Source organism: Hylaeus anthracinus, unplaced genomic scaffold (genome assembly GCF_026225885.1).
Source record: "Hylaeus anthracinus isolate JK02 unplaced genomic scaffold, UHH_iyHylAnth1.0_haploid 4, whole genome shotgun sequence".
Classification (NCBI taxonomy): domain Eukaryota; kingdom Metazoa; phylum Arthropoda; class Insecta; order Hymenoptera; family Colletidae; genus Hylaeus; species Hylaeus anthracinus.
Window position 1 is genome coordinate 11,450,167 of NW_026535289.1, and position 26,806 is coordinate 11,476,972.

The 26,806-nt window shown below is 40.5% G+C and overlaps 1 protein-coding gene across 4 annotated transcripts in view; it reads left to right on the plus strand.

Moving 5' to 3' along the window:
• LOC128894963 (zinc finger protein 425-like) overlaps nt 1-22,310 on the plus strand; it is a 24,276-nt gene extending 1,966 nt beyond the window's left edge. The window contains exons 2-8 of one of the 4 annotated variants that reach the window (XM_054157105.1): nt 346-626; nt 5,315-5,644; nt 7,790-7,933; nt 8,658-8,818; nt 9,931-10,218; nt 10,520-10,760; nt 11,722-22,310. In XM_054157105.1, the coding sequence (XP_054013080.1) occupies nt 5,315-5,644; nt 7,790-7,933; nt 8,658-8,818; nt 9,931-10,218; nt 10,520-10,760; nt 11,722-11,964 (1,407 nt within the window). In that variant the 5' untranslated portion in view covers nt 346-626 and the 3' untranslated portion in view covers nt 11,965-22,310. Of the gene's footprint in view, nt 1-193; nt 627-5,314; nt 5,645-7,789; nt 7,934-8,657; nt 8,819-9,930; nt 10,219-10,519; nt 10,761-11,721 lie in introns of those variants that run through there. The other 3 variants (XM_054157104.1, XM_054157108.1, XM_054157107.1) reach the window with 3 other exon arrangements.
• Nucleotides 22,311-26,806: the final 4,496 nt, after the last annotated feature.

A 26,806-nucleotide genomic window follows, 5' to 3' on the forward strand; every position in this document is an offset into this window, starting at 1 on the left:
CTCGCGAACCCGGTCTCCGGGGCTGCCACCCACCGATACGCGCCCCGCTCGCCGCGACGACCGCAGACACAAAAACAATAACAAATCGATTCGCGAGGGTAACGGGAAGGGGTCAGCGAGGTAGGACGACGCGGTTGCGAGGGGGCGGGTACTGGCGGCGGCGTCGGCGGGGACGGGGCGGGGGGGAGGGGGGGGGATGGGAAGGGGCTGTTGTATATCTCTGTCTGTCTCTGGTCCGCGCATCCCGCGGCTCACCGCGTTCCATCTCTCTCTCATTCTCTTTCCCACTCGTTCCTTCCCCTCGTCCCTCTTTCTGGATATTGTATAGAGAACGTTATGCTAAAGTATGCATGCACGAGGGTCGGTCCAATGGTCAGGAATCTCGCGAGTTCGTTCTGCGGCAGCACGTATCCGGACGTATTTCTCTACGCCGCGGTACCCGCGAGGCCGCGTGCACGTCACTCGTAGCCGCGTTGCTACTGCCGTAACTTCCGGTCGACCGGTAACGTGGAGAGAGAGAGATCGTGGGGCTGGTCCTTGCACGTAGCGGGTGCCACGGTAACCGGGGGATGAGTTACCGTAATGACGATCGGCCTGAATTGCGGTAGGCCACCGGACGGGCATCCGTAAGATCTTTTGATTATATTCAACGAAGAGAAACAACGATTCTCGTTCGTTAATCCTTAGCGGTCCGAGTACACCTCCCAGACACCAGGGAAACTTTGGCGTTGTTGTCCCGTGTGCCTTGAGCACGGGACTATCTTGTTTGTTCCGAGTGAAACGACTGGAAAATGAACTGTTTACCATTTGCGAGACCGGTGATCGCTAAGCTTATTTAAGTTCTGTCGATCGTTTTAGAAATATTCGTATATTTGACAATTATATATAGCTCGTATTCGTAAATTCAATTTATAGAGTAACATGCTTCTACGTTTTACTTGGTAGTTTATCTTTCAAAGAAATCGTTTCGTAGATCGGTAACTTGTTCTTGGGAATCGTGATTTAAATATTTCGTTCGATGATGTAAACTTGTATTGGCTAAAGTTTTGGTATTTGAAGTAAATAAAGGCTTACGATTAATCCTACGAACAACGTATTTTCTATTTGCGAAGAGAAAGTCGGACTTGGCAGTTTATCAACGCGTTAGAAATTTGAACCGCTAAGGGTTAAGTTTTATTTGTTTTGGTTTAATTGCATGTATATCAGACTTCCGTTTCTACCATTCGAATGTATTTTCTGTTAGAAAGTTTTTGGAGATATTGGTTTGATTAGGAAATTACACGTATCACTCTTTGTATTGTTCTGAAATTAATTTTTCTTAATTCCTGCTCTTGTTACTTGCATCACCAGAAGAGGAACTGCTTTATGTCCACCATGTTAATATTTCGAGATTATCGGCTAAAATAGTTGAAAATTCTAAAGAAATTAAATAACGTGTAAGTTTCTTTTTATATGAGAATATTCCATTTTGGAAATCTTTTTGTTTTTCAAAGAATCGGTTATAGAATTGTATACTTTCAATGCATTTTCAAGATTTTTGTGGAATATTAAATTTTAAACCTTCTATATTCAGGTGTATTCAGAGCGCGATATTTTTGTAAAGCTGTCGTTAGAAAGTATAGAAGGGCATGAAAAGCCCTCCTCCCCTCTCTATGGTGCATGGATTAGTGGAGAATTATTGTCGATTTCATGCACCTATAGAAACCAAAACAAAAATGACAGAAGTATAGCTTTATATATTTATTGTTTCATGAATGGACTGATATTTTTATTTTATTTTTCATTTGTATTTTACTTTATTCTACGTTTGAACAAATGAATTCAATTAAATAACTGTCTGAATTACACGCATTTTGTTATGTTTTTTATTTATCTGCATTAGGGACCTTTACTTTTAAGGACAATCATTTCCAAAGACTGCCTTATTTTTTCAAAAAATAACCGCTAAACGACACTTTATGGGTCGCGTGTCGCAGTTTTGTAGTTCACCTTCTTTTTTCTTTTTCTTTGCTTGCTTCTCCACGATAAAGTTGTCCAAGTGCATTTGCATACTTAATCGATCGTCAATAGGGAAGAAGTGCAACATCTGCTTTGCGAGAAATGTTGAAAAAAGACGAGTTCAGGGGCCCTCTCTATCGAGTACGATTTCCTGTCAGGCAGCAAAAGGAAATCTTTCTTTTGGTACAGCTCTCCACTGCGAACCCATTAAAAACAGTTTGTGAAATTCCATTTACTTAGTTTAATCGATTTTGTTGCGGAAATTTATATTAATAAAGTTCGATAAGTGAAAAATTGTTTTTCAACTTTTCGCTTCGCGATTGGAGGCATCAGTTGGTCCGATTCCGTAGGGCTTCTTCCACTGGCGCGACTGGAATTTCGTTTGGTCGTGCGCGTAGTATTGTTGCGGATCCACCGTTAGGAATTACATCGCGTACACCGATTCTCGTGACCTACTATCGAAATGTGCATTACCATTTCCCATTTTATGTTATATTCATCCTGCGTAACTCGTATATTCATGTAAAATTGTTCCTGTATTTCTTATCAGGTTTCGTACAATTCAGTGATTCTATAATTTTCTTTCGTTAGTTTCCGTAAAACGTTAATGAGATCTACGTTCTTTGGTATATTAACAAGCCTAGAAAAACACGCAAAATTTTTATAATAATTATTATTACACGATATTTGTTTCGAGTATTTCCGAACATAAATGAAAAATGTTTCCGTACATTATTGTAATGTTCTCCAAAATAGCTAGACAGTTTTTAAACCATTCATGTAAATACCGGAAACGTCTCCTTATTAGAATACTGGAAAAGTCATCACGAAATAGTTATTTTTGCATCGAGCAATAATTGAAGCGGCATTTACACGAGATACGATCTTCGCCGTTTCTGTGTTTACCGAAAGTATTAGCTTCGTTAACATTGTATCGGTATCGACTACCTGCCAATGAACTATCCGTCGCGCGGCCATCATGTTAATGTAACGCACGAACTTTCATTCCGCGGACTGCACCGGCTTCGTAAAACGGTCGATCGATAGATTTATTAGTCGAGACGTTTGTTGTGTTATTTTTGCGCGGATTCGCTCGGGTGGATATGGAAACGGCGCAGAAACTTCCGCAATCAGAAGTCCTCCGGTTCGTTTGGAAAATTTTTAAACGCGAAACGGTCATTAAAATGATTACTGTTTCCCCTGGACAGTTTTGCGAGTAATGAGCGCAGACGAAGTTTTGCAAATAATGAGTTCAGGGCTCGTCCATTGCGGGGATCCGCTTATTAAACATTACAAAACACGCAGCAATTACGCGGCGTTTCTGCACGTGAAAATTCTACGAAGCTTCATTTCGTTAACGTGAAAACAAATATTAAATATCAACCCCTAGTAATACCAAGCCTTTACTTGTTACATGGGATACCAAGGGAGAATTATTATATACCCGCGTAATAAATACTGCTTGTAATTGTAATTATTTTTCTTGCGTATATTCCACGTGCAATTGCTGCAATCAGTTTGTCGTATTTTTCGCGATTTCTCTGGAATTCTTAACTTTTATGTTCGAAAGTTCGCTGAACTTTGGCCGTACAAAGGTAGAAAGGCGTAATGAATAGCCTTTCAATTGAAGATTCGTGTAAAGAAATCGACGTAATACGAGTTATCTAAGATCCTATGGAACTTGGTTTTCTTTTGTTTGTAATAAATTAACTTCGTTTCTGCAATGTCCCGTGTATTTTAGTCTAGCAGCTAGACTCCAACATGACTGGACGAGAAGTCAAGAATGACAATTTCGTCGCGATCGAAGCTTCAGGTGTCCGTCGAGCGACTCGCGATACTCTCCACGAGAACGAGTACAATTTCGCAGTTCACCTTTGATCCTGTAATTTCGCCCGACGGCGATTCTTTGCGAAGCAGTACATTTATTTCCATGGCTCGTTACGAAAATCCGTTGTAATCTCCATCGAGGCGTGCTCGCGGGCCATTTTCATTTTATGAAAATTATCTTCATTAATTCATTAAATATCGTATTGGAGGAATCGCCGTGAAAAGCAAACGCATTAATGCGCGCGATAATTACGTCTGTACTGTGCAGCTTTGAATTATTTTCATCAGTTATCGATAATCCTCCGCGTTCAACGGTCCAGTCTCTGGCTAATAACTCGATCATTAAGGGGTTATGGGATTGAAAAATAAGGTACCTTTTAGAAATTAATTCCGAGCACGAGTACATCGTTTCTATCGAATGCTGATCTGTTGCGTCAAAGTGCGTATATTAAAACACAAATCTATCGCGTTTGTTTAACCCTTAGAAGCCTGATGTTCCGAATTCGATTTAAAATTCCGGTATCAAATTTGAAACTTAGGATATTTACGGGTCAATAATCGATCGCTGGATAAATTGTTTAATCAAAATTTTCATAAGCTGCCAACGTCGAATGTTGAAACAAATAAAAGGTTATCGTGCCCATAATTATAATACTAGGAATTCCAGTACAATACTGTGATAATATGTAACTTTTTATGTCATTTTTATGTTATCATAACGAAGGAGTTTGGTGAATACTTCTTCGTCGATCATAAAGAATGGACTAGCTCGATTTAGGAATCCGTCGCTCTAGCGTACTTCTGACGTTTCTAAAAAAATTCTAGCATCTTTTACGAGAGTGAAATAGTGTCACTCCTTAGTCGAGCCATTCTTGACGTCGATATTATTTTAAACTCGCAAATAACTTTCCGTTCGTATAGAAACAAAATTGTAGCCTCCTAAAAATATTCATGACAGTGTTGGTCCAAGGGTTGACGCGTCAAATGAATCATTTCCACCATATCTCGCGCTATTTATTCGTCCCAGGCCAAGACATCCGAAACGGTTTGTCGCGAAATTGCCAACAAGCGTCCCGCTTCGTCTCTCGGATCCGTTTCGAATCTGTTTCTCGGTAATTGTCGAACGATCGATGTCTCGCTAGATGGAGGACCTTATCCTTTATTAACCGCGGCTCTATTTCCAGTTTTCCCGGCTCGTGATTCCCATCAATCTTTCATCCCGAGCGAGAATTCGTCTGGCCCGCGTAACGGTTGTCGAGGCGAAATAATCCGACCGAACAAGAGAGTATCGTCTTTCCCATTAAACGGTCGCACTATTTTCGGTATCCTTTTAATCGCGTCGTCGGTCCCCCTTTTAAATAGTCGTCGCGAAACAGATTGCTCAGACGTCGCTTCGAATCCCTTTCCGCGGGGCGACGCGAGCGTCCAGACGATCGGCAAGGATCGTCGACGGCGGTCCTCGCTGACCCAATTGCGGCTACGGTTCCAGATGGAATATGGGATCTGGAGTCTTCACGCCGCGGGTGAACTTTGGGGTGACCCGCGTCTCGCCCGAAGGCACCCGATTCTGCCACCAAGCGCGACGCAGCTGCTACCAAGGGCAGCCTTCGCCCTGAGCGCCCTTCATCGGCCAGATATGGTCCCGTTACCGCTTACATCGCCCGGACCACCCTACGGGCCCATGGAGCTGGTCACGAAACCCTCCGTCGCCTCCAGCGACGGCGACGTCGAGAAAAAGGACTCGGAGCGGGAGGACGACCAGCAACCACTAGACGACAACGAAGGACACATCGAAAATCCAGACGAGAATGATAATCAGGTACATACGATATCGATCATTAATTTCATCGCTACACCTGTCATTTTTCCCTACATACATAATTGAGTGGAACTACTGTCATATTTTACGGACTATAAGATGCAGTTTTTTCTTCGAAAAATTGCCTCCAAAATTCAGGCGGGTCTTACACTCGAAATTAATACGGAAATGTCCAGTGTTTGATTTAAAATTCCCTAAAATGCACTCACGCAAATCGTATCAGATTATATTAGGGCGAACCAAAAGTTGAGAAATACTCGATATTCGTAACTGACCTAATAACGAGGTTCACAACGAAACAGTTTATGAAAACAGAAGAATGAATTACAAATAAAAATGAATTGTCAGATGTACTGGAAGAGAAATGGAAGGCAGTTAAAATTAAAAGTTTAGAATAATTAGTACACTGCTAAGGGTGGGTATTTTAACGAAGGAAAAATTTAAGAAAATCTGTCCAATTGTTTTCAAACTCTGTCGATGAATTCAAATATAACTAGCCTGTTTCATTAAGTATGAATTTATTACAAAACAGCTCTTTGTGATGTATCGAAATTATTGACTGCTAGTGTACATCTGAAAGGTGCAATAGACTCGCGATGTTTGATCACCTTACAATTGTTAATAAATCTAATCTGGTGAAGTATATCGCAGGATGTTTTCTCTTCGAATAAAGAGTGTTTCTTAAAAGGATGATATCAAATTCGTTAATTTTACGGAGAATAGTATACTTGAATGTATTCTTAAAATTTTTCATTTGCTGTCCTTAGAAAGGTGTTTAAGTGTATTTTGATCAGACGTTGTAGTCAACTTTCTTGAGGCTTACGGTTAATGGAACATTGCTCGACACTGTCTACGTTTAATTTATTTGTTGCAGCACATTCCCCTTAATCCAGTACGATATTACAAGGAAAAGGAAAAAAGCAGTCTTTGGATTAAGGGGAATGTAGTACTGCAAGTAAGTGGAATGTAGACAGCAGCTAGTAATTTTCCTTACATAACGACTAACTGTAACGTCTGACCTAATACGCTCTTCGCGAAGGTCGCTTTTCTTTCGCAGGATGCATTATGTGTTGATATAAATTGAATATTTCTTAGGAAAACTAAAAACGGCGAAATACGCTATTTACGTAATAAAAATATGGAAAAAATGATGTCTAATTCAGATGTGAACATTTTAATTAAATTGGAAGCGATTACATGAGTGAATTTAATTTTGTAAAACAATTGGTTAATATAATTCTTTAATTCAGTGATATCCATCCATCGATCGCCTGCAAATTCGTTCGCAAACAAATAATTTGACGAATGGAGTTTTCATTCCTGTTCACTGATTCGAAAATCGCAAACAAAGCGTGGTTGCTATATATTAAATAAATATTAATACCTCAGCTATCTATTTAAATCCTAGAATAGACCAAAAATTTGAAATTTAATTCAACGTTACTTTTGTTCGTCGTGAACCCCGAAGCATTTTATCGAGGGCCACGCAAAAATATCCGCGCACTAATACGTTCCTGTTATATTCGATGAGAATTACGACTGAAATCCTTACGACATTCGCGATTCCAGTTTTTACTGTTAATATCGTTCCTGACAGAATGAAAATCGTGTCCTTTTTGGAAGAAGTTCATGGCATTTCGCCAGCGGTATTGCTAGCTTCATCGCAGGATTGCGCTGATTATCGATATCAGTGGACTTTTGAATCTCTGTTGAACACAACTATATTATCCAAAAGAAGATATTTTAAGTAATATCAAATGTATAAAGTTTGAAGGTTTGAGAGATCATGGCAGAATATCAAAATGAAAACTAAGCTCTTGGACGTTTCTTTCATAACATTATTTACAAGTTTATATATTAATCTGTGCTTAAAAAATAATGTGCTTAAAAAATAATGCTTTGCATAAAAAGTACATGTATCAAATCATCTGAAATAAAAAAGAAACAGAAGCTTTTGGATATAAATTACCGTCGCTATTGTCAAATTTACAGATTTATTAAAATATCTATTTTTCAAATGATATAAAAAAAAACTTAATACTTAATTTTAATTTTGTTCATGCTCAGGTATGAAAAGAACATCCACAAACTGTCTAGGTTAAAATAAAAATCGATGACCTTATCCGGTTCTTTCTGATTATACAGATCTCCGTACCAAAAGAAAACAACGACAACGAAGACGCCGGGGAGGAAAGCGACAGCGGAAGTACAAGCAGTTCCCACCGTTCGGCTAACAATAATCTCTCAACGAAGCTGCTTGACCCGATGGCTTACCTTGCTTTCGATAAGGTACGCCGAGTTCGATCGATCTCAGGAAGTCCCTTCGACTCCTAAAAGAGGAAAAATAATGTAACTAAGCCGGTATAAAGAAAACCAGATAACGACTGAAATACGGTACACTAAAACGTCGATTAGCAAAATAACTAAAAATAACGGAATGGCCCAGCGTCGACAGACACATCATTCGTGTATCATTTCGGAACTTTGGCCACAGCTAGAATTAATTGATTCCCTGACAGAAGTTTCGCGACGCGGCCATCTAAATTAATCGATTCTTCCGTTGGTAGACTGTATGAAGAATTAAGCGACTAATTCTGGATTCTGAACCGACTTCGAAAACGAGGAGATTACTCGATTCGACACGTATATTTCTTTTCAGAATTTTTTCTTTGTCGTCTTAGGTGCAAAAACGGAAGCTTGATTGTAATATAAATATTTCATTGTGATATTTCGCATATTTGCTCAGAAATAGTTCTACAATATTTATTGGCGTGGATGAATCTATTAGACTGCGCGTTTTTCGAATATTCACTTTTATCCTCCGAATGATATAAACGTTTCAAGAATAGATAAATCTTGACATGGCATAAGAATTATAAATTATTTTCAATTTTATTTTATTGTCACGTTTAGAGTTATCGCTATACTAATTTATCACTATACTGATTTAATAAAAATTAAATCCTCGATAGTTTTGTTCATTTTATTGATCAATACTTCGTTTCTGTAACAGGAAGGAACTGTTACGCCGGTTCTAAATGGATGGGTCCTCGGCGCATACACCGCCATGTTGGGAAGACTATCTGCGGCGACGGCGGCCCTCGAGGCTACAGAGATCCCAAACATTCCCTCCGACAGCGACTCAGAGAGCGAACATTCGTCTTACACCGAGAAGTATGCATACTCGCCAGTTACCAACCCTTTCCAGCCAAAGTGGCTTACATCGGAACCTACTTAATGCCGCGGCCCCCGCACCAGCCGTTTAAATTCTTCTTTATCCCGGCGGGTCGGATAAGCTGAAGCCACGGCCCGCTTTCAAGACGAGACCAAACGGCGCGAGAGATCGAATTTTTGGAATATCGTGGCCAAAGGTGGTCAGAAAACCTTCCGATTTATCGGATCCATTAAGCATCATCAGTTTCTTATCTACGCGTACTCGTTGCTTCTCGATATTTAAATTGAGCTCTTTTTAACACGAAAATTATAAAACACGAAAAAAGTATTTCGTATAGTTATGACTGGAATTGGAACTGTAAGTTCGATAGATGGTGATTCGAAATTATCGTTATTTCCTTAGAGTCAATTTACTGCGACCGAGAATATTAGTCCTGGCTACGATTTCGTGAAAATTCGATCGCTGTTTGATTTGTGATTCCATTGAAAATGACGCGTAGAAAAATATTCAATTAATTACTTTTTTAAGAAAAGCAATTTATTTATTGAATGTGCCCCTAAGTTCTCGCGAGAACCACTCAAAACGCGTTCAAGTGGTGACTTTTATTTAGCGCACCGCAAAATCGATGAAACGAAATTGACGCATCCATTGAACTAGAAGGCAAATCGCCGTTTCTGTTGGACGATGCGAGAGCGTTTCAGATACCCGAAACATTCCAGATAAATGACGTCATAAATCAAGAGCTCCGAAGGATATTGACCGATGTTGAGTTATAGCGCTTTGCGCGTATCGATTGAGAAATTTCGAATGTTTGTTAATCCTTTGATACCCTTGTTGGAGAACCATTCGAAATAGTCACCGAACATTCTTTCCTTGTTGCAAAATATTGCATATTCGCTGAATTTTCGAATGTCCATCGGAATTGTAAATATTATTGCGCTGCTAGATGTATCAGTATTCCTTAGAAAATGCTGCGCTATTTAGTCAGTCCTCTTTTTGTTACTTTTAAATCGTGACCGAACGTTTAGCACGTAATTCCCATTAAAGAAATACTTGCCTAATTTCCTGCGTAACGTACGTCATGTCTCGCATTTTTCCAACCGGTTTCCAGGTCTCGAGGCAGCAGTCCAAACGTGAGCAACGCTCATCGCGGTTACTCCTGCGGTTCCTGCGAAGTGGTGGCGCCGACCAGGCCCGCGTTGAGGAAGCACATCGTCGATTGTCATCCGCCGGTCTCCAGCACGGAGTCAGGAGAAACGAAAAGCTGCCCTTCATCGGGTTGCGACTTCATAACGAGCAGCAGGTGCGAGATGGAGACCCACGTGGCCGCGCACGTGGCACAGGGAATGACGCCGACAGGGAAAAAGCGAAGCCTGGCATTGCAACGCGTCAGGTATAGGTACTTGAAAATTTTCTGCAACTCTCTGTCTGCTCGTGACGGCGCGAGACCACGCGAAGCTCGATTCGGAACGAATACTGGATTTCCTGCGAGTTTGTTAAACAATGTAGCAACGAATAAGAAAATAAATTAACCCTTTTTGTACCACTGCCGTCTATAGGCGGCATCCACGAACGAACTAACGTAACTAACACAGAAAGGAGTAACAACAGCAAACTCGAGTATGAAAACTTCGTCGAATAGAGCTTTGGGTGTCCGTGACCACTGGTAATTCCGACTTATGATGCGTTTTCATGGACAGATACGAAAGGGAGGAGTACCGTTGCTCGCTCTGCTCGTACGCTTGCACCATCGAGAAGGCATTCCAAAGGCATCTGAGGGCACACGCGAAGGGCCCAGCACCCGAGACGAGGGTGAGCTGCGCGGTTTGCGGAGCCGACCGATCGTCCGAAGTCGATCTCAGCAGACACATGAGAAGGCATCGCGACGATCGCTATTTCTGCTGCGATATTTGCATTTTTCGCACGGTACAACTGAAAAAGGTAATATTTCTCTCGTCGGTGAAAGGTGGGTGGGAGCAGGAGGGAGGGGGAGGGGGAGGGGGGGGGAGGGAGTATCGAAGTGGCTCCCGCGCGACAGGTAGAATTTCAAAACACGGGACGGCGAGTAAAACCTATGGATTCGAATTGTTTTTAGATTTTCATCCGCGCGACAGCCGTATAATCCCCGGTCGATCGTAAATCCAACGATACTCCGCCGGACCTTTTGAATTTTGTAGGATACCTGGATGCGGTCTGCTCCCCCTCCTTTAATCGAAAATATCGCTTTATGTAAATAGAAACGGGAACGCGTCGCGACCCCGTGCATTCGAAACTGATTTACAGCGGGGAAGAGTATTACGATTCGCGTTTGAAAATTTTAACGTGACGTGTTTCAGTTGGAAATGGAAACAGCCTTAGCCGTTTAATTTCATTTTACGTTCATACAATGGGATACAATGTCTTGTTCGTATTTTGTTGTACGCGTGGTCAATGAAGTAATTGGCCAAATAAATGAACACCCTCGGGCGCTGTTGCTGTGTTTGACCGCAGCTACAGTACGGGTTTAGCGATCCCGAGGTACCCGAGCTATTGAAAGGAATTTTGATAACAAGAATTTACGTAAGGTTATTTTACTGAAATACACAAACATTTAATAAGGTAGCAATTATACAAATGACCAATTCCGAATACGTACCGTACACGCCAATAGAAATGTACAATTTGAACGCAATTTCGCCGAATTGTAAATTCTCGTTGAATTAGTTTAAACATCTTTTAAAAAAGAACATGAAGAGAAGTCGGAAAAATAACGAATAAATTGAATTCGCCGTGTTGAGAGCGAGAATAATATCTGCTTACCTGAAAAGTAAGTTCAAGCATCAATTTTTCTATTAAACGCAAAACACTCTATAATATTTAAGAACAAACAAAATTAATTCGTGATCTCTCTGACTTACCTCAGCTCATTCAACATCGACGGATGCACACGGGCGAGAAGCCTCACCTTTGTCCGCACTGCGCGTACAGAAGCGCCCGTCGCGACAACCTACGAAGCCACGTAAGACGAGTCCACAAAAAAGAGAATCTCTATTGCGACACGTTCAGTCCACGAGGTATGTTGTTAACGCCCACGATCGGAAGGGACACCCCGCTCGTCCAGAGTCCAGAACCATCGCCGTCCTCGAACACGGAGTCCACCAACTAGCGAAGCAACCGATCGAAACACGATCGTCGTCCCCTTGCAACGTCCTAACTTTGTCAATACTTCGACCTAGGTGTTAGAATCGCGGAGGCGGAGGTTTTACATCGGCAAAGCCAATCGTGCCGTCACCGTTCAAGCTGCTCAGAAGAACGACGTCCACGTCGACGAAGATGTCTCGAGAAACGATAGAAGAGACTTCGCGTTTGTTTCGATTTCATTCCGATATGTTTCACGAATACTCGACTTTTCTCGAAGGGATATTTATATTTAGTTGTGCCACGTGTGGCGGTCTTTTACAAATTTCAATTATGCAGATAGACGTCTTAGGGTGAACCAAAAGTTCCTGCGTTTTTTACATAGTTTCAGTTTGTGCTATTCTTTGAAGTCGTTAAAATTACTTTATATGCGAGTGTTGTATATCATTTTGTAGCTTTTGAAAATCTCTTTTGTATCGAATTATTAGTTAATTTATTGATCGTTTAATTGTTTTTCGTTTTAGTAAAATCGTGGAAAATTTTGGAAGCGAAACGAGCTGAAAAACGCACGAACTGTTGGTTCACCCTAATAGATATTTTAGCAAAACGTTGTATAGCGTTTAACTCGTTGGAGCTAGGAGTACAACGTTTCGTAAAAATGTTTAATTTTATCTGGATAAATGTTAATTTGACAAAAACCGCCACGACGTATGGTGCAACCCAACGAAATCGCTGGGCGGCAATCTTCTCGAGACAAAAGTAATTGTTGCGCCCACGGATTACTGCGGAGGCAGTGTAAATACGTGAGATTTGTTGTCTGGGTCAGGTGGGAGAATCAGTGACGGTTCGAGCGGTCAGAAGTTGACGATTAGCGATATTCACGAAGAATGTGTATTCTTGATGACGCTATAATTGCAGACAATTCATTGAAAGCTCGGTAGACTTTCGCTCGTCACTTGAAAGTGTTTGAAATCTTGCTTTGGCACAGTTCTGTATATAATTCTAATGAAGCACTGGAGAACGAAACGTGACGCGGATAAGAAAGACAAAACGAGTGCAACTTCTGACTAGTGATGATAAGGTTTGCCCATAGTAAATAAGAAACATATAGATAATTGCATGCGAACATCGATAATTTAATCTAATCTTCAAATTCTAACGAAATCTTATATTAGTCGATTTAATTGTCGGAATTCATCCGTTGATCAGACGATGATGAACGGGAATAATGCTGCGCAATGGTGCTAGAATCGTAGACTGGATTTACAGAGAAATTTCCTTTACTTCGTTACTATTGTAGAGATGCTTTCAATTCTCACTTGAAGTTCCTATTTTTCTACTTATTCTCATTTTCGAGAGTGTCTTCTATATTTATTAACGTAGTTTTTCGCTACACGAAGCTTAGATTAATCGACCAGGCCTGGTATCTTTATAATAGTTATGCTACGGTGAATGTGATAAACGCGGTGACTATCCATAATCCCCAGTTTATCACATACACCGTAACGGTTGCATTTTATTGCATTCTCTGTGTTTAGGGAAGCGACTCGTTGCTTTCGTTGAAGTTCTTCGATTATTCGATTCCAAACTTGCTTCGAATGATCGTTTCTCTTATGTATTCAAATGGGACTTGCTCTTTGCATATAGAGAAATAGGAATTAGAATAAATATATTCGAGCAATTGAATTTTTCCGTGCCACTCGAAATAGTCGAGCTACTCGAAGCGCATTCGAGTGTTTTAATGATGAAACCTGATCACTTGGATTGTATTCGAGTCGGTTGGAAAAACCGAGTTGCTCGAAGCATTCGAGTTCTCGGACAGCTCTAAGTGGAAGACTGAAAGTAGAATCAGCGTCATCGTCCTTTTGATTCGAACGGAGGATCGTTATTGAAGACTGCTATTCCGTACCGATGGCCAAGAGACGCTCGTGCACCCCAAAATTCTAAAAAATTGAGCTAATCATTCAACCAAGTTAATATTTTAAGTAGTATATAGGATATGTTTCGTATCCTCTATCTGGAACGCGCTCCTCCCTGTTTTTTGATCGTTCAGACGAACAATCGTAACATCTTCCATCGACGATCAGTGAGCCATGCCTTCTGCTTATTTTTGATTGGCAGTCAATGAACCGTGACACGAGCACAGGTTAAAATGATCCAAGATACACAACCGATGCCGGTATCCTCTGTATCCTCTGATTACTGAAGAACCTAACTGCACTACTGTCCAAATATCAGAGTATCCTATTCAAAGTTATAAACCCAGATGCCTCTGTTAATATCGACTACGAAAGCGTTAAATATCTCAAGTACCGCTCTAAGGTTCTAATTGGACACCAGCACGAGATCTCTGGCCTACGCGAAAGGTGCTATTTTGCAAACATAATTTTACTCTCGCACCCTCCTGTATCGTAGCTCTTCCTACGCATTATAATTGTCCGAGCTGTAATTATGATTGTTAACCGTATTATCGTTAACGGTATACGCTGTTATTATTGCTAATTATCATCATTGCGATTATTACGTTCAGCGTGGTAACGAAAACGCGGTACCATTCGTAACGCGGTGGTATCGCGTTTCGCAAACAGTTATGGCGTACCATATGTTCGTTAACCGAGGGAAGAGTGAATTTTATCAAATTTCATAGAGATAGCGATAAGAGGTTCGAAAGTCTTCTGCTGTGGTCAATAAGTGTAACCCCCAAAAATTACATGGGAAACGATAACGATACTTTCAAGTAACATCATTTAACGTTTTTACATTAGCCATTCGAACGATGGTTCAACTATACGAAGAGGACGAGAGAATGATTGATTAGCGATAATTATACAGAGTGCAGGACATTTTCCAACGAATCGTAAACATTTCGTGTGTCTCGATTAAGTCGTAAGTCGTAAGTGTGAGCCAGCGAGCAGAGTATGGTTGTCCCGCGGACGCGAGTTTTCGTTGCGCGCACTCGCTTCATATTCTATCCTCACTTAACGCAGGTTAGACATAAATAAATGGCAAGTTTTTTCCTCGTTAGGATCGAAGACCGTCCCCAAACGATTCTACCGTACATTTTCTGCTATATAAAGCAGAAGAAAAAAAAAGATGGAAAAGGTGGGAGAAGAGGCGATAAGGCCGAAGCCGATCCATATAACATAAATGTGTGTCAATTTTTAATGTATCATAACTACGTTCTAGCGGGTAACGGATTTTATGGGGAAGATAACGAGGCATTGTAAGAGGATCTATGCTCTTCGATGCGCAACGTTACGGCCGCGATCGTAAGCTACGTTTTTTCTCGTCCGAGACGCCTGTATTCGCATTTCAGAAAAACGAAGATCTGTCCCCCGAAGCGACTGAATTTCTTCAAGATCGTTACGATTGATCGAAACCGTGAACAAATTCCAACGAAAATTGATAATTGATTCTTTCTTCGAACTGTCGTTTTCGGCGTAACTTTTGTTCCTAATTATTTTAAGCAGCGTGTGCCTGTCCACGTAGTCAGTTCATTTTTTACATCTATTTTATTAGAATCGATTTCTGACCGCTTTGAATTCCCGATAACGTTACCGAATTTCGATCAATCGTAACTACAATTGCAAGCATTACTAAAGAAAATTATACGCACTTTTCTCTGTACGCGTACGTGTACAGTACATATATAAGGTGTGACGTGAATTGTAGTACAACCGGAAAGGGAGTGACTACGCGTGTAAAAATAAGTCGGAAATGTGGAACACATCTGGTGTTTATTTATAAATATCAATCGAATCCCGTGTTATCTAGACGCCTGAGCGATCGACTTTTAATCGTGGAAGATATTTACTTCTTTTGGTATGGATTACGTCATTGACCTCTTCGAAAAGAAATTATTTCATTCGATATAACTAGGCCGTGGATGTTCACGCAAATTCATATTTTTATAAATACAGGAAAAGAATTTGAGCTTAAATAAAAATTTGTCCCATATTCTAAACGGTGTAACACGTGTGTTATCGTTGATAGCTTATATACTTTTGCATTTATGAACATTTTCATTCGTGCATAAAAATCCGCAGTCCAGATATAACTTCATAATCAAAGATCAAATTGGAAAAGAGATCATGGGGGCCAAAGCTATCAGTCCAGTCTATGCAAAAAATACGTCCAATAAAATACAAAAGAAAATTAATTACGAACTTACAACGAATAAAGACATTGCGGATTGACTTATTCCTCAAAATAAATATTCATTCGTCCAACGCGATATTTAATTTCCGAACGGAATTTCTATCGATCGAATAAGAAATTTGATTATCTTCGTCGCAGAGGAAATCATTACCCGTTTCAATTGTACCACGAATCACGTCCACTGGTCCATATTCTTGCTTTTGATATATGTGTACATTGTATTTAAATGATACTTTATATTTGTAAGGGATTTATTCCACGACGGCATATGTAGCGTTTACGCGACACTTTTTATATGCATGATTTTACATGTGTGTGCTAGCGGAGTTCCCTTGTTGAACGCGTAGAGGGAGGCAGAGCTGAGGAGGATCGTCGTCAACCTTTCGTTTTTTCGGACTTTCGTAAACGCACATGGATGGGATGTGCTCTCCTACGTGAGATGTAATATTTTTGGTACCGGACGCACTGCGATATCCCCCGACGGACGATATCGCGGAACGACGATTGTTGATTGTTGGGTATATACTGATGCGTTGTGTATCGTACACGATAACGATATTCTATTTTTGATAACCGCTCGATTGATTATTCCATTTAGAACGATTGGTCCACGGCCGCGTTTAGATAATTTCTAGCCTTTAAGATTTCGCGAGCGTATCCGAGACGCAGACCGCGTCCGTCGCTTTCCTTTCGTTGACGTTGCATAAAAAGCTCGCCCATGGACGATTTTTTCACGGGGAATAACGTCAAGGACTCAGGATCCTCTCGAGCAGCGACGGGACCGATCCAACGATCCGCTCGTTCCTACTCAAACTGTACTCGTACCATTCAATTTTTAGTCGTTCGCCGCGAAATATCTCCATCTGTTATTTTATCGTTTAGAATGCAACTTTCGTGGAACGAACAACGACTCGAGAATCGTTCACCTTTAATTCGTTGTTCGAAATTTATTTGTTACCATAAATGCGGCGATTATGCATAATCCACAGTTTATTACATTTACCGTAACATATTCGCACGAAAATTTTGTCCGTGTTCGGTCCCATCGCTACTTTCGAGACGATGCGAGACGCACGAGCATAGGTAATCACGATCGTTGCTTTAAGGAATTGCCTTTCGTGAATGGACGTAGAGCCTCCTCGAGCCGAGTGACGATTTATTGGCATTCATATGTAGTATACGGTGTATATACCAGCGGGTGACTTTGAAGTTCGAACGCTTTACAATTTACACGTTGCGACCCTATAACTTTGCCCATAAAGATTTTCTTGCGATTTTCAGGTAATTGCGATACATACGCCATTAAAACGTCGAGTCTAGTTATCAAAAGTATAAAGTTAAAAAAGCTTTACGCTTTCGTTAATAAAACTCGTTTCGTCGATAAAAATGCTTCGATGCAATATACCTCGATCATTTTACCCTTGGACAAAGTTATAGAGCAACAAATATAAAAATTGCAAAGTGTCCGAATAACAAAGACACTCGCTGCAGTATACGGTGCATATATGCGTGTAACAAAGGTCTTTTTATTGCATCGTATCGTTCGAGCGATCGATCTCAGGTGCGTCCGAGGATTTATTCGAATTAATTCTAGCCAAGCTCATTGTTCGTAAATGTCGTGCCAATAGTAAGAGATAATGCGTGCCAAGAATAAAAAAAAAAAAAATGAAAAGAAGAAATAAATCGGAGGATGAAAAAAATACAACGCCAAGCAAGAGATCGGGGAGAAGGAGTGTAGCGTTTTAAGTGAATGAGAGAACAGAGAGACGGAGGCTGCGGACGAGTAGAATCGCTCGATCGAGTATTTTCCTCTGTTTCTTCCGTTTCGCTAGTCGATTAATTAGACACGCCAATCGATCTTATATATATATATAAAAAAAAAACTATTATCAGAACGAAAATGCTCGTCGAGCGAATTTGTCTCGTACGAAATACGAACTAGTTGTTACAATCTTTTAACTGTTGAATTTTTGCAGTAGATGGTAAGTGTCTTAACGTATACCTTATATATAAACTACACGATAATATATTCTATATTAATGTTTCTTAGATTTACGTACACGAACGATCAATCGCGGGCTTTCGTCGACGATCGTCCAATCGGTGACGCTCTCGTTTGAAAAGCAATATTTCGCGAGCTACGAATTTATTCTAATTGATTGTCGCGCCAATTTTCGCCAAATTTCCTGATCGATTGGGCAAAACGAGAGGTTCTCTCGGCGATTATCCACGCGAAGCCATCGGGTTGGTCGATTCTGGAAACCTTCGAGGAATTGACGCCTAAACTAAATTACGAGGTTAGAACGAACGTTAGGTTCGACGAATCTCTCGAGAAAGAACCGGGATTCGAGTCGAGGCAAGATTATTTTCGGTTGCGTTGACACGCTCGATACCGATGACTCAACGTGATGTAACGATATCATTTCTTGACATCGATGGCGATAAGAGCCGAAAAATTAAATTCGACGAGCATTCGTTCGAACTTTCTTCTAGTCTCTGTTTGCAAACAAGTGTAAAACTAATAGAAGTACATGTAGGATAAAAGTACCTACGAGGTTTATTTGCACGATGAATCATGAAATTCTTATCTTTTTGATTGTACTACTATCGGTGTCAAGATATATATCGAAAAGAGATCGGCAAGATTTTATTCGATCAATACGCAACGAATATGTTACACGTAACAATTTATTCGTGACGTTTACGCAACCGAACAAACTTTTATATTCGTTCGATATGAAATGGTTGAAATTCTTATTTAAACGAAGTTTACAGAAACTAGTTGACGCATCTTGCCCAATTCTAGTCTCGAGTGTGTCGAGACGCGAATCGCGGTAAGTTTTTCGGTAAATTTTTCAAACGAGAGGACAGGTGCTGAATTTGTCGAAGGACGTCCGGCCGAACGTCTTAAACATTAATACAATCTAAATGTGATAATATATTTGCTATTGAATTACGACGTAATTAATTACATTATAATTATTAACGACGCGCGAATCGTACGGGAGAAGCGAGCAATTTTAAGGAGTCCGTCTTGACACGAGTGAATAAGCGGCGAACGTCGAGGCGAGGCGATCGACGAGATTAGGCTTTTCCTTTGCTCCAATTAGGGATGCTCGATTCTCGTGGATGAAATCGATTCTGGAATCAATTTTAGCTTACATATTTATGTTGCGTGTATATCGGATAAGTTGGACAAGTGGTAGACATATTGGACAAGGGAAACACAATAAGGAAAAAATAACATGATAGGCGCGTGGTTGGAAAAAAACGATGAAATGGAATTAGATAGGGCTGAGGTTTGCCTAAAACGATATTACGGATAGCCAGGCCACGTTCGATGAACGATAAATAATCTTACATATACACGTTTCTGAAAAACGTAAAAGTTCCAGCAAATAACACTTGCTCTTGCCGTAAGGGAGAAAGAAATCCACGTTTTACGGGAGACCGAAAGAAATCAAGTGTCAGACATTCCAAAATAGAAAATCAGGTGTAGGAGCGGTCGCTTTAACGAGTTAAAAATCACGTGTGTAATATTGATTTGAAGAATCGTTTTCTGAATTGAGCATCCCTAGCTCGAATCGGACATCGTACGAGAGCTTCTGGCGACCATCGATCGGCTTTTTGACAAGTACAAAGTACTCTGATAACTTATTTTTTGAATTATCGTAAACGAGAAGAAACCGATCACGAGAGGAATGCTAATCATAGAGGCGCGCCCTGTTCAAATGTACGGTCGTTCGAGCGCGTCGGCGTCGGCGTCGCCTCGTCCCGCGCGTTCGCGTTCGATCGAACGCAACTGGCAAATCTGAGTCCGGATTTACGATTTGCTTCATCGTATTAAGTATGAAATTATAAAAATGGCAAAAAAAAAAATGAAAAAAAAAAACACGAAAAACGAAGACTCTTGCGCTCTACGCATATATATATTATATATATATATATATTATATATATAAATGTATGTGTATGTGTGTGGGTGTGCCTAAAGATTTTCTCTTCGGACTATCTCTTTCACTCTATATTTACCGTCTTCTCGCCTTCTGATCTCTGCCACGTGTTCCCGATTGTAGACAATTTTGGAGGGAAAACGGGGAGAGAGCGGATCGCCATGATCGATCGTTAACTGACGAAACGATTCGACGCTCCGTCGAACGAGGATTTATTTCGATTCGATAGTCTTCGGTTTTTGTAGCATTCTTCGTGCATCTTTCAATTTACGGTAGGCTATACTGATTCTTTTTATATGGATCGTTTTACAGTTTCAGTAACGTAACAGAAACATAAATGCAATAATAATATATAAGGAAATGATTTCTCTTAGGTCTTTTCAAAAAAGAGACTTATTACACGTGTAAGTGTAAGTTACTCGAGTAAAGAAAGATTCTGTTTGCTAATTATCATGCTTGTTCGGTGTTTCCAACTTCGTTGCGATTCTCTCATTGACTAAACCGTTCTAAATCTGCACATTGTGTCGTATCGTTATTACTTATTAATATCTACGAGTCAGTAACCTTTGAAACAGTCCTATTACAACGACTACTAGTTCCTTAGTTTTTTCGTTTCTCAAATATGTCACGAATACACAGAAAATATCGTCAGTTAAGGATCGGCTGCGTTGTTTAACAATTGTCTCTCTGTGTTCCGGTTGTACCTATAATACACATAAATATATATATATATATATATTCCATCGATCGTTCCTCTTGATAGATGAAAGTCGCGATGCAATTACGCGTGTGCACGGCGCATATATATATATTTATTATATTTGCATAAACGGTGGCAAGCGATCTCGTCGGCGACAGTATACGAAAGTATGTACGGACGTGTTCTACCAATTTCCTTGGCAGGGAATCGGAGAACGAACATTGTACGATTGCCTGAGGCTCGCACGGTTGAATATTTTTTTACGGTTCGAACGGACAGCGAGAGACGCGGAATTTTTGGGCTCTGCACACTTTAATCCGTGAACGAACGCTACAACGGTAAGGATTTTAAAAACGATTACACCGCGAACGCTTGCCACCGGGACAACCAACCCCTCTCCGTGCATCTGCTCGACGGCGATTCGTCGAGGAGCGTCGCGACGCTCATCCTTAACACCGTCCCAAAGTTTGTCGACTGTTCTATCGTACTTTAGATTAATAACATTGATACGTGCTCGTCGGACGCTCCTCTCCGTGATTGTACAGTAAGTCAAACGTGTTACCAGTAACGACTCTTTAAAAATTGCTTTTTCGATATTAGAAATACCGAAACATTTATTTCTTTAATACCGAGATGAATCGAAGACGTTATAATTGATACTAATATGGTCGAAAGCAGTTTCTATCGTTGAAGGTTCATTCTGAACTTGATGAGGGTCGATATTTCAATGATTAAATCCCAGAAATGCACAGTTTCTAAAAGGTCATTCCAGGAGAAAAAAATGTCTTCTTCGAAATCATTTCAATTTGATCTATAGAATTTTGTATATTTCTGAATCTGTTTTTAATCGTTTAGACGTTATCACGAAATCGCCTTTCTAGTCGCTCGTATAAAAAGAAGCCGCTCGAAAATATTCAATCCAGTTGCTTTAAACGTCGCCCTTAAATTAGCGCAACCAATTGACATAAATGACACGTTTGCGCACTCTACACACGCTACACCGACGAATTCGCATCGTGATGCACACACGCACTCACACGTATACGGATTTCGAAGCCCGTGCACGCGCGTGTCGCGTACTCGTCTTCTGACGTACGTAACGATCAATCTTAAGGATATAATTAACAAAAAAAAAAAAAAACAAAGTAAACGAATAAACTTGTCGTCGCCATTGTGATTTAAGGTAGTAGAATCCGCCCTGCGTCGTGTCACTCAATATGCAGATTCAACCGGCGAGCCTGGTCTGTTTACTTATAATTCACAATAAAGTGGCCAATTGATATCGGCCACTCCGTAATCATCGTTAACAGTGCTTGTTCGGTTCTCAGTCGTTCATTCATCGCGGCTTCCGTTCCTTGATAACCGGTATCGTTTACGATTCGCTGAACGAACGCTTCGTAATTATATATACAATACGTATCGTACAATTCGTTTGACGGCGAAACAGATCGTTCGGTGTGCATCTGCATCGAGGACTCTCGGGGCAACGTTTACCTGTTTGTATTGCCAAAGTCACTATTTGACTTTGGCGCGATAAAGTCTTAATAAAGGTTTCATTAAAATACTCAGCCGGCGTTCACGTGCTTTCATCGAGTTGTTTTTACTTCGTAGGGGAAATCTTCGAAAGACATCCACGGTATCCTGGTGCAACGATAGGGAGTAGCGTAACCGTGATGGATAGTAAAACTTTGATAATCGGTATCACCTTTCCTCTAATTGTAAGTCCTCGATTTAACATGTTGGTCGCCACGTCACCCAGAAATGGGTGACAGGCCTTGTCATTAAGGAACTAATAAAATTAATTTCAAAGATAAGACAATAATGAAAATAAATCTGGACAGGATTCGTAAATTTGACGACGTTAAAAAATTAAATACTACGACAGATGTTAAGCTATCCAATTTTTAATAGTTTCTAGACAAAATTTTAGCTTTATTGAAATTTTTACGAGTTTTAGCTTGGCAGCCAACGTGTTAATAGGGCTTGCTACACTCCCCCATAATGTCGCTCTCTTAAAACAGTGTCAGATGACACCCGATGGCTATCAAACTTTCGCTCCTAAAAATGGGCACAAAGATTAAAACACCCTTTTAATATATCTCACGTTTCAATTTTAACTTCTTGTCATCGTTACGCGCAGATCTTCCACTCCATTCATGAGATTATGTGTTCGCAAATACTTTGATGTCTTATCTGTCGTGAAGGATAACATTTATGGTTTCGAATGACGACTGGTTACAGTGGTTACTGATTCATAAAATCACTGCTCTTGATAATAATATACATTTATCATTTTAAATCTTAAATCGATTTCTATATGCATCTGAAAAAGATGGTCATAAATGATGACGGATAATGAATATTAAATAAATTATTTACAGGACTAAATAATGTCCGGTTAAATAATATTATGAATTATCGTGACATTAAGGACTAACGAATAGAGACACGTATAAAGAAACCAATGGACAACTTTATCATTTTATGTAGCGCCACCTAGAGGAGCCAATACAAACAAAAATAATCCGGAGCACCACGCGAGCATATGGTGTGAATACGGGGTGTCCCAAAAACGTTGGAGGTCCTTGAAAAAGGTGATTCAGGGGGTGATTTGAAACAACTTTTTCCTTAGCGAAATTGTTGTCCGAGGCTTCGTTGAGGAGATATTAACGGAAAACACTGACCAATCAGAGCGCGAGGATGCCGTTGGTGCGGCCGCGGTAGCGAAGGCTACGAGCTAAGCGACCGCGCTTGTACGCGAACAAGTGACTCGACGTGGATCGAAGGATATTGACGAGGCCGCTCTGCGCGTAGCTTTCGCTACCGTGGCCGCTCCAACGGTATCCGCGCGCTCTGATTGGTCGGGTTTTTTTTATTAATATCTACTTAACGAAGCCCCATCCGACATTTTTGCAAAGGAAAAAGTTGTTTCAAATCACCTCCCGAACCACCCCTTTCAAGGACCTTCAACATTTTTTGGACACCCTGTATATGGTGGATAGCTTCAGTGGTTTAGCCGCTATGATCAGACATACGCACCAACATTTTTATATAAGATAAGAATATAATACATCATGCCTTTATTGGAAACCTTCCCTTCCTGTGACCTGTGGACTGGACCTGTGAGACGATCAGTAACGTGGAATGCTTTGATAACTGTGTAATTGTAATTATGCGGCAATTTGTTATCAATAACATGTTCTTCTAAGTATCTTATCGGTATGCATTAGAACCACACGCATTAACCCACTGACAACAAAGTATCATTGATTGCAAAATCTGTCAAGACGCGTAATTAACGCGGCGCGTGAAACAGAAACCGTCCCTATCTTCCACGCACACGATCGTGTCCAATTGTGTTTCGCAGTTGATAAAAATTATCGACTCGCCAGTGAGGCTGGCAATTGTGTGACTCACCCATGGGGCGGATGATCAGTCAAGTTCAGCCCCTTAACGTCGTATTTGTACAAGGATAAAGAGGTCTTCTTAAAACGGGTATAAAAGAATTCAGTTATACTCCCCTATCGAAAGCAGTAGATGTTTAATATTTGAGAATTACGTAACAAGTTAATCGTTAAATCAATCCGAACGCCAATGCTTTAGACTTGACTCGTTAAAAATGGTACCTACTGATCCTACTTGATATGGAAGGACGTTATTTTTTCTTGAATGAGAATGGGAGAATTTGTTAATTTTGTTATTATTAAATACCATCCAAAACTACTTCCTATACCAACGGTTGTTAACATAATATTGTCGTACACTTAAAATTATACAAGATATCGGGCTACGCTGTAGAATTTATCGCCTGAATGAAAATCTAAACTCGAATCACAAATTGAGAAAATGTAAATGTATAAAATAAGTGCTGGGAAATAAAGAACCGATAATCTTGAGGTTCATCATCGTCATATTCCCACTCGCGAATTAGGCCGACTAGTATGCCTGTTTCGTTGTCGTAAATTTAAACGCGAGGTAGTTACACGAGAGTCCAATTTTAAATGCCCCACCCTGTATACGAAGCGCGAGTATAGACTACGAAACGGAGCAGCGAAATGGAGGGAGAGGACAGTAGCAAGAGAAGGGATGCACCGTGTGGCAGACAAGCGCGCGTCTCGCGTAGGAAGAGAGCGTTAATTCGGACGCGCGATCGGTGCCGTCGAAACGAGCTATCTCGATATCGTTTTGTCTCTGTATCTTATCGTATCTCGGTTCTATCGTCGCCCAAAACCGTTAGAAGGAAGCCTATCCGTGAGCCGTTCGTCTCTTTGCGAGCAAACAAGGATCCTATCTACAAAGGGACAAGGCTGGACGGAGATGTCAAAGAATGCGAAGAGAAAGGAGAAGCTTTATCCGTGAACTGTGAATTCCGCGGGTGTGCGTATGTGTTTGTGTACGTGCGCGCGCGTTGCCACGTTGTGCGTGAGTGACTGCTCTCGTGTGCTTCTAAACCGTTTCGCACCTGTGTGCGTGCCACGGGGTACGTTAGTGGTACCTTTTCAAAGGTGAAACGAGAAGAGGACGCGGAGAGAGATCATGACAGTGGCTACGGGCATCGACCAGGTGGGTCTCTGACCCCCCCACCGGACGATAAACAGGTCCCAGTTCAAATACTATTTTACGGGATTATTCTGCGTCGCTGAACGAAAATAACGAACCGAAGTTACTCGACTTGGAAGCATTTCGGGGTACGTGTATGTTTGTTTTGCTTTTGCACGATTCTCTCCCGATAACGCCTGTGAATCAACAAGTTGCTCCCATATCCTGCGCTATGAACTGCCTGTATACTAGTTTGATCAGCTGCAATTGTGACAGCGTATACAACGTGACGAATGTGGCGAGCCCTATTGATCGATAACACTCCATTACACGCATTTTGTGTTATCTTTTGAAACAGAAGGTATTCCTTGGTTACGTATACACGTCCAGGAGTTGAGTAATACTTTGACCAAACAAGAAGTCGTTGAACCTTTGGGGTTATTGAGTTTTTGTTTATTCAACGATTTTCTTACACAAGTATTCCGAAAGTAAACTTTACGATGATTGTTTTCAATACGGTAGGCTTTTATTGATTTATTGGCTTCTCAACTGGACCACACTGTGCAAGAGTTACTGAGATTTTGATACACGATTATCGATGCATCTTGATATATAGATAATCGTGCAGCTTAATCGGATGATTGATAGATTATGAACGACAATCTTATTGTTAGTGGGATTGAAAATTAACGTAGATCATAGTTTTCTTATCCTGGTACGAAGTGTAAACAGACGTTAGGAATAACTGTAGCAACAACAAATATATATCGTTACCAATGATTTCAGTCCTCTAATCAGTTGCAAGATGAATAACACGTTTGGTCTAAAAAATGGACAAATATATTCGATAAACTATACTTGTTTATGACGCGCTTGTTCATACTGTCTGACTGAGCTTTCCAAGTTTAATAGACACTATTTAATTTATAAGCGGATACGTTACGAGAGCAACGACGTTTTGGCAAATATTTGTCTCGTGAACAGATGCCAACCGTGCCGTTCGGTTGATAGGAGCAATTGGAGCGACTTTATTATTGACCGTCCGCTTTGCATATATTTTTAATTTTTTACTCGAGGCGTACAAAGAATTCTACTGTTGCACCCGTTATCTCTCGCGTGATGCATCGATATTTAACATTAATGTGAAGGAACATTAATACCGCATTATGATCGTACTATCGTCGCTCTTTTCAAATCGGAAGCTTTCAACACGACAGAAAGTAATATTGATCAATAGACAAGCTAGCTTACACGTATACGAATTAGAGAATGATAATTTTGCAATTATCTACAATACACTTTGACTTTATTTTACATTCCTAGATGTAAAGTGTTCCATAAGTGTTACAGTTTGTTTACCTGTTTTGTACATTCAAGGTCGTAGTATTCTCCATCGTAGTTGACCTTCAACGACCTTGTATAACCTTTAGCCATAGGTTCCGAAACATTTAAATGGCTTCATTATAATCTAAGTAGTATTCTCCATCGTAGTTGACCTTCAACGACCTTGTATAACCTTTA